Source organism: Carlito syrichta, unplaced genomic scaffold (assembly GCF_000164805.1).
Source record: "Carlito syrichta isolate Samal-C Ts95f unplaced genomic scaffold, Tarsius_syrichta-2.0.1 Scaffold312739, whole genome shotgun sequence".
Lineage (NCBI taxonomy): Eukaryota > Metazoa > Chordata > Mammalia > Primates > Tarsiidae > Carlito > Carlito syrichta.
The window spans coordinates 495,083-513,599 of NW_007256835.1; the positions used below are offsets into that span (position 1 = coordinate 495,083).

An 18,517-nucleotide genomic window follows, 5' to 3' on the forward strand; every position below is an offset into this window, starting at 1 on the left:
TCTTTCACCCAGACTGGAGTGCAGTGGCCGCTCCCGGCCACCGCAGCCTCGACCTGCTGGGCTCTGGCGATCCTTCCACCTCAGTCCTTCCAAGTAGCTGGAACTACAGGCACGCGCTACCATGCCTCCCAAAGTGCTAGCATTACGGACGTGAGCCACTGTGCCTGGCTACAGCTTATTGTTTACTTCTGTGAAAGACTTCCTACTTTAAACAAAGTAAGTAAATCTAAGGATAAAAACTATGACCATAAGTAAATTAAAAATAATACTTGATTGTACAGCATATGAATTACATCTCAGTAAAGCTATTTTTTTTTTAAGCCCAAAATCTGTTCAGAAAGGTTATATTTCTAAAGCTTTTATTCATTGATATATTAAACCTCAAACTGTTAACTACCTTCCTACTGGGACAAAAACAGAATTCTTTTTTTTTTTTGAGTTGTTGTCTCACTGGGTCGCCCAGACTGGAGTGCAGTGGCCGCTCCCGGCCACCGCAGCCTCACCTGCTGGGCTCCGGCGATCCTTCTGCCTCAGCCTTCCGAGTAGCCGGAATTACAGGCATGCGCTACCACGCCCAGCTGATTTTTTTATTTACTGTAGAGATGAGGTCTCGCTGCCCAGGCGGGTCTCGAACCCGCGGGCTCAGGCAATCCACTTACCTCAGCCTCCCAAAGGCGTGGGATTACAGGCTGAGCCACCGAGCCTGGCTAAAACAGAATTCTTAAAAATGAGGAGGAGAACAAATTTCAGATCGGTGACTCTCAACTACACTTCCTAGATACTAACACCATGGAGAGGGGAGAAATTGTGTAAGCCCCACTTCCTGCATCTGACTTTGTGATTCACAGGATAAAATGATGTTGTTGACAGGAGTGCATAAAGGTGTGAATCGTGGTAGAAGCAGAAAAAAGGTTGACAGACTCTACTTTACCCAATATTCTGGATTGTGGATTAGCAGCATCATATATATTATTCCCTCAGTAATATGTGAAGAGAAACAAAAATCTAGATTGGTGAATCTGAGAAATACATTTTAAATAATTAAATAACAAGAAATTTCCATAAATACCCATATGCTCAGTAACTAAATCTCATGATTTAAATTGATTTAAAACTTGTGAAACACAAACCTTTATGGCAGAACTAGAAGTCTGTTCCCACCAGGCCCTCATACCTGACAGCAGCCAATCCGGCTCCTTCGAAATTCTAAAGAATTAACTACGTCAAGAGTCATCATTTTTATGCATTTCATCGTTTTTTTTTTAATGCTATAGATTTTTTAGAAAACTCACACAAGCATTAATTAATGTGCCTTTCCCTGGACATCTAGTCTTCTGGCTAGAAAAACACTGAGTAACTTGATAATATACACCAAATTTCTCTTTGACAGTTTTATCATCAAAGATATTAATATGCTAAGTGAAAATGTGACTCTAATGATTTACACGGATTTCCCTACAATAATTATTCTGTAATTTAAGCTCTCTTATCTATAATGGTAAGGTACAAAGATATAAAGAACTCTTTTACCAGTAAGACATTAGAATCTTAGAATAAACTATGTTGGTTACTAAAAGTAAGTTTATGTGGAAAATAAAGCATACAAATGACGGTTTTTGGTCGTAGAAACTTTCTGCGTTTGACTATAAAAACACTGTCAAGGCTACCTCCTTATTCTCTTTACCATCTTTATAATGTCAATAATTTCAAGATAATAAGAATTAATTACTTCATAATACTTTGATTAAGTTTCTTATTTTCATGATTGCTCATCTCTAGCTTTCAATCTAATTTATCTGGAGAGATAAACGTTTCATTTGTGATCCAAATTTAATAACTTTTAATTTTTATATATAAAAATTTCTGAAATTGAGTTTGTATTATTAAAAGGAAAAGCTATTCTTTTTCCAAACTTAGCCAATATTTTTTCAGTTTTTAAAAGGGAACTAGATCTACTGTCAACAAATGTCAAAAAGCACAGAAGAAACAGACTTTTAGTTCTACACAAATTCAACATGTCTTTAAAAACAAATTTCAAAAAGATACAAAAGAAATCAGTTAGTCAATGTATACCTGTGGATTTAAAGTGAAATATTTCATGAAAATATTTTATCTTTGTCATATTTTATTATCTGATACAATTTTTAAAATAGATTTAAAGCTTAAAATTCCAGAAAAAATAATCAGAGCCATTTTAGAACCCAGTAAATATAAAGTGAATCAGGTCATCCTGTCAATTTGAGTACTAAAAAATTCACCAATTCACAATTAAATCCACAGAAACTGTTAGAAAATGTCTGGCAACACATGAACAGTGAGCAGGGCTGATAAGCTTCTTTAGCATATTTAAAGTTTTTCTGCCTTCAGCCAAGAAGGCTTTATAATGCACTATACAGCTTGGGAAAGATTGGTACTCAAGGCTCATGGTACATAGATTAACGCAAATGAGAAAAATATCTGAAGTTATACGCTAGTACCAATATCCTCATTTAAATCACAACCTTAGCTTCACTGTTCTTTTTGAAACTAAAAAATTTACTGAAAACAATGCTCTGATTAACTTTAAATACAATTGTTAAAAGTGAGGGGTATCATATCAAGTAATAAACCTCTAACTAGAAGGGCAGATAAAACTTACATATATGTTTTTTTCCTTTTTTAAAAGCAAACCATACTTAGGAGTCTATAAACCCAACTAAAAAAAGAATTACAGTTGGGCAAACTAATATTATAGAAAGCATTCAAACTAATATATCACTAATCAAGACTTTTTTCTACTAGGTTGTCTGTCAATCTTTTATTCTAATTCAAAATAAAAGCTTGAATCAATTTTATATCATTATAAAGTGTATGATTTGAGAGCTGAGTAAAAATAAATCTGGTAAAATTCAAACATTACTTTCTATATTTTTTCAGATACAAGAAAACGTCTTTATATAAATAGTACATTCAGATCTTCCATTACTTTCAATGAATTTAAAACAAGTATAAAATCACATATATTCTTAAATGTAGGAAAAGGTTTTAGTAGCATGTTACAGACATAAGAGACTTGAGTGCTTCAGTCCTTTTTCAAATCATAGAAGATAAAATATTTTTCCCTCTGAGCAAGTCTTTTAAAAATAATTGTTAAATAGAAATACAAATATAATTTTCTAACCACAGCTTGCTATTTAACCTTTTTATGTGTAGTCAACAAGATAATTTTAAACTGGTTCCTGTATCTGAAGGTCCAATTTAGAAGACAGCACTTTATACATGTGCCAATGTTAAATTCTAAGAAATAACAATTACATCAAGAAAATTATATTGAAAAATTTTAATAGTAAAAGTATAAATTTTAAAACTTAAAAAAAAAAAAACCCTCAAACCACACTCTTTTTAATATGAACGTTGCCAGCACTGTTCATGTTGGCCAGATTTCATGTTGGCCCTAGTTTTCTTTAATAAAATAAAATGAAATGCATACCAGCAGCAACTACAGCTGGAGGAGGCGAGCCTGCCTCACCACCACTTGTCTGACTCATTGATGCTACAGATGTTTCTCTAGATGGAGGTAACTGTAACTCCTTTGGGAGAAGATCATAGACAGATTCTGTGGGAGGAAAACGAGGAAAAAAACGTTTTTTTAGAGTTAGTCAACAAGTCAATTATATGTGCAAAAAATGCATGTCTTTTTTCTCACAAGAACTATACTATTCACAAAAATGAATCGCATTTAATTAACATTATAAATAATTATTAGCAGACATTTTTTCTTTTGTTGTATAATTTCATTGAACCAAAGAATAAATTTTCAATTAGTTCTAAACATGTCTTCTTCTTGGCTTTATTTCTTATATTCAAGATAGTCTCAAGAAAAAGTTATTAAAATTTAAAACTGAATAAAACTAGATAGGTAAGCCGGGCTCAGTGGCTCAGCCTGTAATCCCACACCTTTGGGAGGCTGAGGTGAGTGGATTGCCTGAGCCTGCGGGTTTGAGACCCGCCTGGGCAGCGAGACCTCCTCTCTACAATAAACAAAAAATCAGCCGGGCATGGTAGCGCATGCCTGTAATTCTGGCTACTTGGAAGGCTGAGGCGGAAGGATCGCCGGAGCCCAGCAGGTCGAGGCTGCGGTGGCCAGGAGCGGCCACTGCACTCCAGTCTGGGCAACAGAGTGAGACTCCAACTCAAAGAAAAAAAAAAAACTAGATAGGTAGAAGAAATGCTAAATAACTCAAGATGGTCCAATATCTTCCTCTGAATAGTATGAGTGTAACTTACTATCCTTTATATATGAGACAGCATATACTAGTATATATTAGCTTTACTTTTATTTTTAGTTGGAGTCTCACTCTGTTGCCCAGGCTGGAGTCCAGAACACTGCAGCCTCTGCTTCCTGGTCTCAGACATACCTTCTGACTCAAGCTCCCAAATAGATGAGACTACAGGCGCACACCACCACACTCAGCTAATTTTTTTTTAAATAGAGACAAGGTCTCGCTATGTTGCCTAGGCTGTTCTTGAACTCCTGAGCTCAAGCAATCCTCTCACCTTGGCATCCCAATTACAGGCATGAGCCACTGTGCCTGGCCATATACCAGTTTTAAATTGGCTTCTCCACTTAGTCCATTAATATAGTCTTCTTCTTTTCTCCAACATCCTTTAACAAATATTTTAATTAAACATGATCATAATTCATTTTTCCCTCCTAAAGAGGGAAGCTAAAGCTAAACAAGGAATGCCATGGCTTAAGGAAATATTTCTTATTCTTTGAGGCATCTTCAACCCTGAAAAGGCACAGGTATAGGATACTCTTAAATCAGAAAGCATAAATACAATAGCTATATTAGGTTATGATTACTTTTGTATCCCAAATTTCAGAATTACATATCTTTATAAAGCATTTTATAATAACTTTAATGCCCATAAATTAGATTTATATCTTCTACTTAAAAATCTTTTATAGTTATTATTACATGATTTTTTTTAAACAGGAATAATTCCAGTTGGGCTTGGTGGCTCAGCCTGTAATCCCGCGCTTTGGGAGGGTGAGGTGAGTGAATTGCCTGAGCCTGCGGGTTCGAGAGCCATCCAGGCAACTTGGCGAGACCTCATCTCTACAATAAATCAAAAATTAGCTGGGCGTGATAGCGCGCACCTATAGTTCCAGCCACTTGGAAGGCTGAGGTGGAAGGATCACTGGAGCCCAGCAGGGCGAGGCTGGGTGGCCGGGAGCGTGCCACTGCACTCCAGTCTGGGCGACAGAGTGAGACTCCAACTAAAAACAAACAAACAAACAAACAAAAAAACCAGGAATAATTCCCACAATATATTCTAAAGGTAGTAAAATGCTGGAAGGAACTTCAAAAGACCAATTAGAAGCAAATGGCTATTTTCAAAGAATTGAGGCACAAAGTTTAAGGGACTTACTTGCCTGTGAGTATTCCAACAAACCCAACATTCCAACAATTAAAGGAGATTATTAATTATCTGCATGAGTGATTTGAAAAACAAAGGTAGCACTCTAATACATTTTATACTTGGTAATAAACAATACTTTTAGTTAACTGCTTACTAAGTTCATACTTTGATCTTCCTAGTTAATCACTAGACTATGTATCCTTACTTTGATGTGGATAGGGAAAAGGAAGAAGGTCATGAAAGAAAGCTAAAATTAGAAGCTGTACTGTTAAATGATCTTCATTCATAGTAAAGAATAAACTTAAAAGTTTCTTTTGAAAAATGCAGTTACCTAATACTTGAAATGTTCATCTTCAAAGCATTGGCAAATTCGGCGTTCGTCTGAATATAATATGCCCTGACTGAAAATTTTCAGCTTGTTGAAATGTTGCTAAAAGCCTTAAATAAATTACTTCTATCTTTCAAACAATATAGGGGGAGTGAAGTAAGGAAAAATCTAATTAAAACAGAAATGCCATTATCACCAAATATTCATTGTAATACAATTAGCTTTCTCAATCCATGTTGGAAACAAGAGTTCCTTACATATAAAAGAAAAACACACTAAAGTCCATTTTTAAAAAAATCTAAACAAAAAAGGAAATTTGAAAATGAAGGACAGCCAGGCTCGGTGGCTCAGCCTGTAATCCCGCGCCTTTGGGAGGCTGAGGTGAGTGGATTGCCTGAACCTGCGGATTCGAGACCCGCCTGGGCAACCTGGCAAGACCTCATCTCTATAATAAATAAAAAATTAGCCGGGTGTGGTAGCGTGCACCTGTAGTTCCAGCTACTTGGAAGGCTGAGGCAGAAGGATCGCCGGAGCCCAGCAGGTCGAGGCTGCGTGGCCGGGAGTGGCCACTGCACTCCAGTCTGGGTGACAGAGTGAGACTCCAACTCAAAAAAAACAAAGAACAAAAAACAAACAAAAAAAAGAAAATGAAGGACAGCTTGGATAAAAAGAGGAAAAGATCTACCCCAATGCATTTATGATTTGTGTCATGGAAAAAAAATGTATCCTAGCAAACAGTCTAATCACTAACAGCATTTCATCAATCTTCTATTATTAAAATAAATCAATCAAAATCAAATAAATCAAACAAGGCCTTGTGGATTGAAACACTCTACTTTTCCCAAAGAAAGGTATAAAAAAGTTGAGTCTCTATTAGAGATATAAAAGCAATGTTACCAAAAAGTGCATTGAAAAACGAAGGGCCAGCTTCTGTGGCTCAGCCTGTAGTAATTCCAGCACTTTGGGAGGCCAAGACGAGTGGATTGCTTGAGCCGGCGGGTTCGAGACCAGCCTGGGCAACTTGGCAAGACCTCGTATCTACAATAAATCAAAAATTAGCCGGGCGTGGTAGCACGCACCTGTAATTCCCGCTATTTGGAAGGCTGAGGCAGAAGGATCGCCAGAGCCAGTGGGTAGATGCTGGGGTGGCAGTGAGTGTGCTACTGCACTTCAGCCTAGGCGATGGAGTGAGACTCCAACTCAAAACAAACAAACAAACAAAAGAAAAACGAACAGAACTTGTTATATTCCAGTGCTCTCCAAAGTCTTCTCTCCCAGACAAAAAAGTAAAATGTAAGGTCAAGTGGAAGGTATAGGAAGCATGGATTCCTTCATCAAAGTTGTTTTCTTTCTTCTTCTTCTTCTTTTTTTTTTTTAAGTTGTTTTCTGACTCATATGTTTGGAAATCAAAGAAGTTAGTCCTGCCAAAAGTTTTATCATATCTATCCAAGTGAAAGAGCAGTTAATACAGTCGTTACCAGCACAGGCTTTTATTTCAGACAGAACTGGGTTGGCTTGCTACTTTAAATATCCTATTTAAGACTTAAATCCTCATTTCAACCCCTCTTTTACCCCAATAACTCAAAGATACTCCCTCCAAGTGGACAATGATCATGGACACTGGCCTTTCTCTTAAATCAGCTTTCCCTCAGATACCTAAAGATTAAAAATGTATAAATTATGCTATTAATGCTATTGCCATTCAGTCCTAAATTCAATCTAAATTAAATGCTTTTAAAGTTTCCACCAGCCAATGAAAGAACTCCTGAACAAGAACACAGAACCCACCTACTTCATGTTACACCACACTATTTTTCTTATGTTATCTTTTAAATTAGTTCAGATACATAAAGGAGAAATGAAATTCTAGGTTTACAAACACAGAATATGAAGAAAGAGAATGGAAAATCCATAATGGAAAGGCAGATTATGAAGAAAGAAACTTCTCAGAAAATCACTTCTATATGAGAGAGAAAGAGAGAGACAGAGAGCAACAGAGAGACAAACAGACCAAAAATAAGACAAGGTTTCTTTCTGTGGTGACAAAAATGTTCTGAAATTAGAGTATAGTGATGATAACATAATTCTGCATATATACTAACAACTGAATTATACCCTTTAAATGGGTGAACTTTAAGGTACCTAAATTATATATCCAAGCTTTTCGCCGGGTGCAATGGCTCAAACCTGTAATCCCAGCACTTTGGGAGGCATAGGCGAAAGAACGGCCTGAGCTGGGTTCAAAAACCAGTCGGGGCAACTCAGGGAGATCTTGTCTCTACAATAAATCAAAAAATTAGTTGGGTGTAGTGACTCATGTCTATAGTTCCAGCTACTTGGAAGGCTGAGGTGAAAGGATCACCTGAGCCCAGCAGTTCGAGGCTGTGGTAGCCATGAACATGCCATTGCACTCCAGCCTGGGCGACAGAGTGAGACTCCGACTCAAAAACCAATATATATATTTTTTTTTAAAAAGGAAGAGAGAAAGAGAAGCAGATCAAGCACAAATTAGAAGTACACAAGAGCATGCAGGGTATCTAACAATGCTTGAATACACTTCATGGACAAAAATAACTCTTCACATAGCTTCTATTGTGAAACGCAAAATTATGAAGAAGACCAAATTGCAAACTAATTTGTCTTTTAAGGCTCTTCTACGGGAGGAACAGAAAAGTGCTGCAGGCATAGTTATCTTAAATTCAGTAAAATATGTGGTGAAATCTTAAGAAGTTCTTGTGAATAAGATGAAGAAATGAAGAGTTAATAAAATAGATGACTTCTCAGCAAGAGAACCCAAAAATGTACAGATGCAACCTAGAGAGAGGTAGCTATTATATCAACAACTTGAACAAAGATATTGAATTTACACATGACACAGGTTTAAGGGGGATAAATCATATGTCTTAATTCATCATAGACCATGAAAGATAGAATATCTGCTCAAAGAAATAAGGTGAAATTTGATAAATATTAATGTAACACCTGGTTAAAAACTGCTCTTGCGCAATACACTTCCACGCACTCATACTTTCCTTTCTTTTTTTTTAAATCTAGAAGTGATTTTTGTTTTCTTTTCTTTTTTTTTTTTTTGAGTTGGAGTCTCCCTCTGTCACCCAGACTGGAGTGCAGTGGCTGTTCCCGGTCACTGCAACCTCAACCTGTTGGGCTCCAGCAATCCTTCCACCTCAGCCTTCCAAGTAGCTGGAACTACAAGCACGTGCTACCACGCCCAGCTAATTTTTGATTTTACTGTAGCGATGAGGGCTCACCAAGTTGCCCGGGCGGGTCTCGAACCTGCGGGCTCAGGCAATTCACTCACCTGTGCCTCCCAAAGTGCTGGGATTACAGGCTGAGCCACCGAGCTCGGCTGATTTTTGTTTTCTAAGGATTCTTTCCCCAGTCCGCCAAGATTGGGATGATTGTTTTCTCATATATTTTTTTCTAGTAATGGTGCTAATAATTTGTGCAATAGCCAGGCTCGGTGGCTCAGCCTGTAATCCCGCGCCTTTGGGAGGTTGAGGTGAGTGGATTGCCTGAGCCCGCAGGTTCGAGACCCGCCTGGGCAGGCGAGACCTCATCTCTACAATAAATCAAAAAATTAGCCGGGCATGGTAGCGCGCGCCTGTAATTCCAGCTACTCGGAAGGCTGAGGCGGAAGGATCGCCGGAGCCCAGCAGGTCGAGGGTGCGGTGGCCGGGAGTGGACACTGCACTCCAGTCTGGGCGACAGAGTGAGGCTCAACTCAAAAAAAAAAAAAAAAAAATTGTGCAATAATTTGTAAATCAACTCACCTAATGGTTCATTATGATTTTTAGTTAACCCAATTCCCAGTATAAGTAAACTGCTTAAGTATCCATGTAGTAGAATTAAGGCAAGTGTGATATAATAAATAACTCCATTAACATAAATAATGAGAAAAGTAGTTAGGCAAAAAAGGAAGCAGGCTCAGAAGATCAAGAATTTGTCTCATGTTGGTGCAATAGTGCAGAGTTTAGGGCAACTGGAATGAGGAGATGGAGAGACAAAATCAACATTTTCAGATATTAAAAAGAAAGTAATGCTTCTCAATGTTGGGTAGTAAGGTGAACAATGTAAAAATGGGCTGACTGGTTGGTTTGTTTGCTTGGTAATTTTGTAAACTCTAATTGATCAATTTACGCCACTGATTATTTCTGGGACAACTTAATCCTTTATTCTTCAACACTGTTTATGATAGAGTGAAAAAATTTCACTATAGGGCATTAAGCACAGAGTAGACAGAAATCCTATCCTAAGGCACAGGGCACTGATAGAGAAAAAAATTGGTAACTTTATAGTGCAAATTAATTTTTCTTTTCTTCTCAATTGGGCACCCTGTGTCCTAACTGCTGATCACCCAAATCCCATTCTCTACTGCTTCATTCTGTTATTGCTCATTTCAATAAGAGATGAAAAGACCTCAAACCCCGTATTCCCTTACTTTTCTATAGAACAATTAAGGGAAGATAAAACAAAGGAAATAGCTGGGAAAAGACATGTTTGTTTTGCTTTTCTCACTCAGCGAAACAACAACAACATTAACAACACTAACGTTTACTGGACATTTTAGGGGCCAGACACTGTGTAAAGCTCATCGTATATATTTTCTCATTTACCCTCAAAACAATTCTATGAGGTAGGTTTTACTAATAAAGAATGTAAGACTTGTATTATAGTGAAAAAAGGAAGGAAGGAAGGAAGGAAGGAAGGAAGGAAGGAAGGAAGGAAGGAAGGAAGGGAAAGAAAGAAAACTCGTGATAAAACAAAAGAAGGGAATGATAAAGTTTAGGGCAGTGGTTTCCCTTGATGGAAGGTACAGAGACAGGACAAAGGAGGAGCAGAAATAAGTTGGACCATACAGTGGGCTCATGGGTATTCTTTTTACTAAAATATATAACCAAATCAAATAAATAAATACAATAAGATGAGGACTACATATGGATAGTGTACAGCCTCACAAAGTTGCTACAAGGCTTAAAAAAGATAATCTATTAAAAAAAGACTCTCTAATTTCTTATTCCTTTTTGGGATTTTCATTCCCACCTTGTCAGCCTGAGAGCTGGCATTTGATGTTCAACTGTTTTGGGGTCAGAGAGTAAAGACCGAAATTGTCAGAGAGCCCATCTGCTTTATGACTTTTCTCAAGACCTTTCTACTTACTTTCAGGTAAATAAAGTTGTATACATCTAATACTATTGACTTACAGCTATTCAGAGATGAATAATAAAAAAGGGGAAAGTCCTGTATATAAGATGTTTCTGTTCAATTTTCAAGCAATCAGCTAAATGGAAATATATGTAGTAAAAAAGAATATTACTTTGTGCTGGGAATGCTTCAAAAATGTAACAAAATGTAATCTAATATGCAGAACAGATACTAGTTGCTCAAATAATGAATGTTCCCTGATAGCAGAATCAAACATTATAATGCTGAAAAATCCATGTGCAAACATTTTTATCTTGTTTCAAATATTTAGATTTTACCTTTAAAAACAACTCTAAATGCAAAGCTACTCTAGGAATCTGAAAGAGTTAAGAAAACAAAAACAAAAAAACTTTCAAAGGTGGTTTGGGAACAAATTGCCTTAATCTTCCATCTCTCCATTAACAATCTCAATAAACTGATAAATCCTAAGTCTATGGTTTCACGTCAGACTTTCTAAAACAAAGTGCCTGGCATCTCCTATGTGCCAACATAGTTCTTCATTGAAGAGAGACAGTATTCATTTTGTTAAAAACACTTCAGGCTTGACAGTCATCATACTTGGCATCTCCACTGGAAAAATGTACTGGCTGCAGGTCCACTGGATATTTAGTTTCTAAAAGATTAGGAGTCCAAGAATAACTAGTAGGCGACGCTCTGTTTTAACAAATTTTTCTGTTTCTAGGTTTAAGCCAATTTACTGGTCTGTTTTTCACATATTTATTTATTCATATCAATTCCATCAGATTGCCTTGTATTATTGTTTTCCTAAAACAACCTAGTGTTCTAAGGTAATTATAAATAATATACAGCAGTATAAATTATATCAATTTGGGAAATAAAACTAACTAGAGTTCCACAGACTAATACAGTATACCATATTTTGTCCCACTAGAAATTACCTTTCACTTAAAAAGTCACAATTATTTTCTAAACAGTTTCTTAACCTGAAAGATAAAATGAAGTATACTGATCACCTAACTATTGTAAGTATCTACATTTTTAGCAGGGTAGGAAGAAATTACTTAAGTCTGTTCCAGAAGGAACAAAACTCTCAAATCATAGAGGATCCATATACCACTGAGTGAAACATTTATGGCTCATTCATCATTTTCAGAGATCTTACAAGAGTACTTTTCCAAAAGAGCTTTAACAAATATGGAGTCAGACAGAGTCAGGACTTGCAGCCTGAGTAGGATAAGGAGGGCATCTGTGTAGAAGGGCTGTGTATGGTGGCGAAGTCAGAGACTGAACAGGGTAGTGCATTTCCATGGATGGGCAGTCTGGAATGGAGAGTTGGAGTGAGAAGGCCCAGAGCAAAGTATCAGAAGCATATTAGGGTGAAGAGGATATGTATGGGGAATATGGGGATGGGGAGGCTGGCAAGGGATTTCAGAGCTTAAGGAGGATGAGAAGGGCATAAATGAGGAGGAGGTGGGAGGGGAAAGAGCTATTTCAAGTGCAGAGTTCAAGTAATATGAAGAAAGTACCTGTGTAGGACGACAGCCTAGTATGTGGTAACAGAGACTAACCAAGGTGAAGAATATATCTGTGCAGGGGAGATGGCTCATCCTGGGATACTGAGCCCAAGGAATTACACAAAAAGGAAGGGTGGCATACAGGTGACTATCTAGTCTTACCCTGCTTGGAAGGCTGGAACCCAAGCAGAGTAAAAATCTCCATATGGATGGATAGCACAGGCCAGGAAGGAAAAGCCTAAAAAGAAAGAGGAAAGTATTTGTGGGAGGGAACAGGAAGAACCCAGGTTGGGGCGCCAGAGCCAGAGTAGGGTAGGAAGGGTATCTTTGCAGGGGTACCCAATAGAAGGTATCAGAACCTAAGTAGTAAAAAGAATATCCACATAGAAGGACTATCTGAGATTAGGTATTAGAGGTTGCTTTGCAAGTACGAAGAGTGTGCCCACTTCAGAAGAGTGGCAGAGCCCAGCATGGGAAGCTGCAATCCAAGCAGGGTGAGGAGTACATTCATGTGAAGACTTGCAGCCTAAGTAGGATAAGGAGGGCGTCTGTGTAGAAGGGCTGTGTAGGGTGGCGAAGTCAGAGACTGAACAGGGTAGTGTATTTCCATGGATGGGGAGTCTAGAATGGAGAGCTGGAGTTCAAGTGGGGTAAGGAAGACATCCATAGGAGTTGAGAGAATAGGAGCAAAGGGCAGCTTTAGGTAGAATATCAAAGTCCTAACAGATGAGGAAGACAGGAGTTATCTGTCTAGTAGGGCTGCTCATTGTGGGGAGTAATAACCCAAGTAGAGAAACGAGGGTATAAACAGGTAAGCAGGAGGACAGCTTGAGTGTCAAGAGCATTCATGTAGTATGCAAGATATGGGAGACCAAGATATAAGTAATTAAGGTATCAGTGTGCCAGTAAAGGGGAGACAGTGGCAATGGGAGACTGGTTACATGGGGAGATTGACCAAATAAGGACATATTAAGATTAAAGGAAATTGCTGGGCACAGTGACACTCACGCCTGTAATCCCAGCACTTTGGGAGGCCAAGGCGGGAGGATTGCTTGAGGTCAGGAGTTTAAGAGTGACCTGGGCAACATGATAAGACCCTGTCTTTACAAAAAAAATTTAAAACAAAAATTTTTAAAGATGAAAGGAAATCAAGTTTCTCACTCCGACAATGAGTTTAAAAAATAGAAAGGGAAAAAAGAAGTAACTCTAAGGTATTATGTTACAATTGGAGGTATTAGTGTGAATTAATTATAGTCAATATATATAAATAGAAAAATATAGGTGTAAATGTATATATGTATGTGTGTATATATAAATCTATGTCTGCAATATAAATATACATTTATTCCCTAGTTCTGTCTTCTGAAAGATCCTAGGAGCAGCAACATCCCAGAAGTATGTTCATGCAAAATGAGCATACCTACTACCTAGATCTTGGTTTCTAAAGGCTTTTCTCCACCAGAAGTAACCACAACTTCTTGGAGAAACAAGTGGTACCAGGGATGGGACACGCAAAGTACAAGATGAACCCGTAATGTCTTGTTTTGCTAAACGTAAAGAAATACTCAAAGCATTATGAGGACATGTCAAAGGGACACAGACGCCAGCATGGGGGGCTCCCATGGACCAAATATGAGCATGTAAAAAAGCAATAATAAGTAACAGATTATAATCTACTGAAAATAGAAAAATTCAAACTGACCTAAAACAGCGATAATTAAATAAAAAGTCTGATGAGAAATGAGATGTATATACAGTTTCAAAGTACTACTCTACAAAATACTTATTAATTAAAAAAAGAAAAAGTGTAGAAGTCTGACAGACACATAATCAGTGATAAAAGTGAATAACATCCGTAATGACACAAATCAAAATTATATGCCACCTGATAGGACAAAATAAGAATATAATATCACTTCTGTGATTTTCCTGCCAAAGATGCATAATTTGAATGCAATCATGAGGAAGCATATAAAACCAAATTGAGAGGCATTCTATGAAACAACTGATTTATAATCATAGTATGAAAACAATGAAAGTTCAGGAAGGACCAAGGAACTACTTCAGATTAAAGGAAACTAAAGAGTCATGACAACTAAATGGACATATGATTCTAAATAGGATCCTTTTGCTGCAAAGGATATTATTGGGACAATTTGCAAAATCTGAATAGGACCTGAGGATTAAATGGAAAAAGGCATTGTGCTAATTTTTTTTTATTCTGGTAGTTATTCTGCGAATATGTAATAAGAGATACCCTAGTTTGTTGGAAATACTCAAGTACTGTATCACCTTCAACTGTATAGAACAGTAATTACACATTTATTCAACACTTAGCTCCTAAAATGAACTAGGGACACAAATATAAAAGAAAATCACTGTAATCTCGCGCTTTGGGAGGCTGAGCTGAGTGGATTCCCTGAGCCCACGGGTTCAAGACCCGCCTGGGAAACTTGGCGAGACCTCATCTCTACAATAATTCAAAAATTAGCCGGGCGTGGTAGCGCGCTTCTGTAGTTCCAGCTACTTGGAAGGCTGAGGCGGAAGGATCGCCGGAGCCCAGCAGGTCGAGGCTGCCGTGGCCGAGAGTGGCCACTGCACTCCAGTCTGGGCGACAGAGTGAGACTCCAACTCAAAAAAAAAAAAAAAGAAAGAAAGAAAATCACTCTTTAAGATATGGCACTCTATAGCAAACAGCATGAGTCAAGCGTGCCGTATGTGCTTTAATAAAAGTATGGGGTGTTATGCAACGGAAGAAGAGAAAACTCTTCTTTTTTTTTTTCTTCATTTGGCATCTCACTCTGTCACCCAGGTGGTGTGTAGTGGCACACTCACGGACACTGCAGCCTCAGTCTGCTGGGCTCAGGCGATCCTTCTGCTTCAGCCTTCCAAGTAGCTGGAACTACAGGTGCATGCCACCAAGCCTGGCTAATTTTTTTTTTTTAATTGTAGAGACGAGGTCTTGCCATGTTGCTCAGGCTGGTCTCGAACTTCTGAGCTCAGGCAATCCTCTCGCCTAAGTCTCCCAAAGTGCTGGGATTATAGATGTGAGCCACCTGGCCCAGCCAGAAGAGGGAACTCTTAATGTTGCCTGTGAAGGATCAGAGAAGGCTTTACAGAGGATATGACACCTCAAGTCAATCTTGAATACTGAAATTGGTATCTAGCATACAGATTTGAGAAAAGGGGGGAGAAACTATGAAAGCAACTTTACCAAAAATAATATTTTTATTTCAGTTTCTCAAGTACTCAGTTAAGTTAGGACACAGGAGTTACAAGGACTTACATGAGATGAAGATACTGAAGGCAGGGAGAAGTCAGATTATGAAAGGCCTTGTGTATTATGCTAAACAGTAAGGATTTTATCCCTCCGCACATAAGGAGCCTTTGAGGGTTTTAAGCAAAGAAATGATCAGACTTATATTTGAAGAAGATCATCCCACCAGGTATATGCAGAATAGAACAGGTCCTGGAGATGGAGATAAGTAAGAAGGTTTTTACAATAATAGTTTAAGCAAGAAATAATGAAATCCTAAGCCATGGAAGTGGCAGTGCGAATGGTGAATAGAATATGAATTATGAATTTAAAGATGTTTAGGAAACAGATTAATTGAATTGGATGACTGGCTGCAGAGGGGCAGGAGAGAAAAAAAAAAAAAAAGAATTCCAAGTAGCTCACAGGAATTCTGGCTTGGGAAAATTTATAAAAGATGGTGCCATTTCTCATGGTAGAGAATATAAGAATTAAAAATAAATCTGGAAAGATAAGAATTCAGTATTTGCTTGTTTGTTTGTTTGGGTCAGTCTCACTCTATCGCCCAGGCTGGAGTGCAGTGGCACGCTCACAGCCACTGCAGTCTCAACCTGCCAGGCTCAGGTGATCGTTCCACCTCAGTCCTCCAGTAGCTGGAACCACAGGTGTGTGTCATCACGGTCGGCTAATTTTTTCATTTATTGTAGAGATGAGGTCTCACTAGGTTGCCCAGGCTGTCCTGAACTCCTGGGCTCAGGCAATCCTCTCACCTCAGCCTCCCAAAGAGCTGGGATTACAGGTATGAGCCACCACGACCAGCTCAGAATTCAACTTTAAATGATGAATTTAAGGTCCCTATGGGATGCATCCAATGAATATATAAAACAGGAGAGAGGTCTAGCAACTGATGTTGCTGGGCACACAGCCTGCTTTTTGTTTTTTGTACCAAATCTGTCCTACAACTAGATTTAGTTATTGCTTATTTTTAAAAATAGACATCTAAGATTTAAAAATTCAACTTGCCCACGATTTCACTATACAAAGATACTGTTAAAACACTAGTATACTTATGCTTCATTTCTATATTTTTCTATGCAAAATTTTAAAGTTAAATAATAACACACATAAACTTAATATCAGACTTTTCACTGGATATATTTCCCAGAGGTACCATTTCTTTGACATCTCTCAGATTGTTAAGCATCATCTTTATGTTCATTTCCTACTTCTCCATTTGGGTTGAAAACCCTTCCTGACAAAACTATGTCATCTTTTCTTTAATTAAAGTTTAGCAGTACCCTACTTACAACAGACACTCAATGTTTGTTGATGAGCATATCAAAATATTAAAGAAACCTATTGGGCAATAATTCTAAGTTGTAAAATAAGCTTTAGAAAAATTTCGGATTTTCATATTATTACAGAAACACTGCTAACAAATAAAAGAAGTAATAAATAAATATATACGTGGTAAAGAAACAACATTGTACTTGCTATAGAATGAAGCACAGTTCAGTAAATATTCTCATTAATTTATTCATGTATTCATGTATTCGACAAATATTTATGGACTGTCTGATGAATGCCAAGCACTATCCTAGGGTCTGTGGGTGGATACACCAACAACATAACAGACAAAAATCTGTCTTTATGGATCTCCCGTTCTAATAGACTTAAATTATGGTGACTGCTTGCTTGCCTGCTGCTATAGAGTGACTGTTAGCACCCCCCTAAAATTCATGTTGGAACCTAAAACCCAGTGCAATGTATTAAGAGATGGATTCTTTTAGGAAGTAAGTCATGAACCCCCACCCCCACAATAGGATCACTGCCATTATAAAAGAGATGAAAGGAAGCCTCTTTGTCCCTTCCACATCATACCATCTTCAAAGCAGAGAGCAAGCACTCAGACTTAGATTCTGTTGGTGCCTTGATCTTGGCTTCCCCAGCCTCCAGAGCTGTGAGCAGTAAATTTCTATTGTTTATATAAGTTACCCAATCTAACATATTTTGTTATAGCCACCAAACAGACTAAGAACTTGCCCAAGAGAGAAGTTCAGTTTCTTAAAATTTTTTACTCTTACTAAACTCATATTTAATTATGGTATCACTAAAATAAGCTCATTTCTGGAACAATATAAAAATCTTAACATAAATTCATTTTAAGCTTTAGAGTAAATACTTAAAATAGAATTTTACTGAATGCTTGCAAACTCAATACTGAATAGAGACCTATTCCATAGTTATAACAAGGAACCATATTATATAACCATATGTTTAATAATCATTCCTTTAAAAATTAATCATGCACTTGTAAATATACATAATAATCTATCAATGAGAAGAATCAAGTAGAATTAAAATTTATGTTATTTTACATTTATTATTTTGGTTTTGATCTTGAAAAGACAGTCTAATAAATTCACAAGGTAAGCTCAACAGTATTTTCTCAAAAAAAAAAAACAAATTTTGTCACATTTAGTCCATTTTGTGCGCACAGGTACAGACACAGAAAATCATGTGTATGTGGAAACCTGAGACTCTGTTATCAAAGAGTTTATAGTCCAATGAAAGTACATAAATAGTCAGTAAAATTTGTACTAAGACATAGGTGCTATGAGGGAAAAAAGATTGTAGGAAAGAGATATACAGAAGAGGGCAAGGCAAGAGTATAATGAATGGAATGAATGTAGTTTTAAGGGATTAATCTAAAAGTCACAGTGAAAAATCACAGAATTTCAGGGGTAGAAGTGGCAAAAATATTTGGTGTAACCCTCAAGAGAAGAAATTATGTTCCAATTAGGTTAAAACTTGCTTCATAGAGCCAAACTG

At 37.4% G+C, this 18,517-nt stretch overlaps 1 protein-coding gene across 1 annotated transcript in view; it reads right to left on the reverse strand.

Moving 5' to 3' along the window:
• Positions 1-18,517, reverse strand: part of NFAT5 (nuclear factor of activated T-cells 5) — a 145,577-nt gene that overhangs the window by 75,738 nt on the left and 51,322 nt on the right. The window contains exon 2 of the mRNA XM_008070029.2: positions 3,470-3,595. Within this exon, the coding sequence (XP_008068220.1) occupies positions 3,470-3,527 (58 nt within the window). The 5' untranslated portion in view covers positions 3,528-3,595. The remainder of the gene's footprint in view (positions 1-3,469; positions 3,596-18,517) is intronic.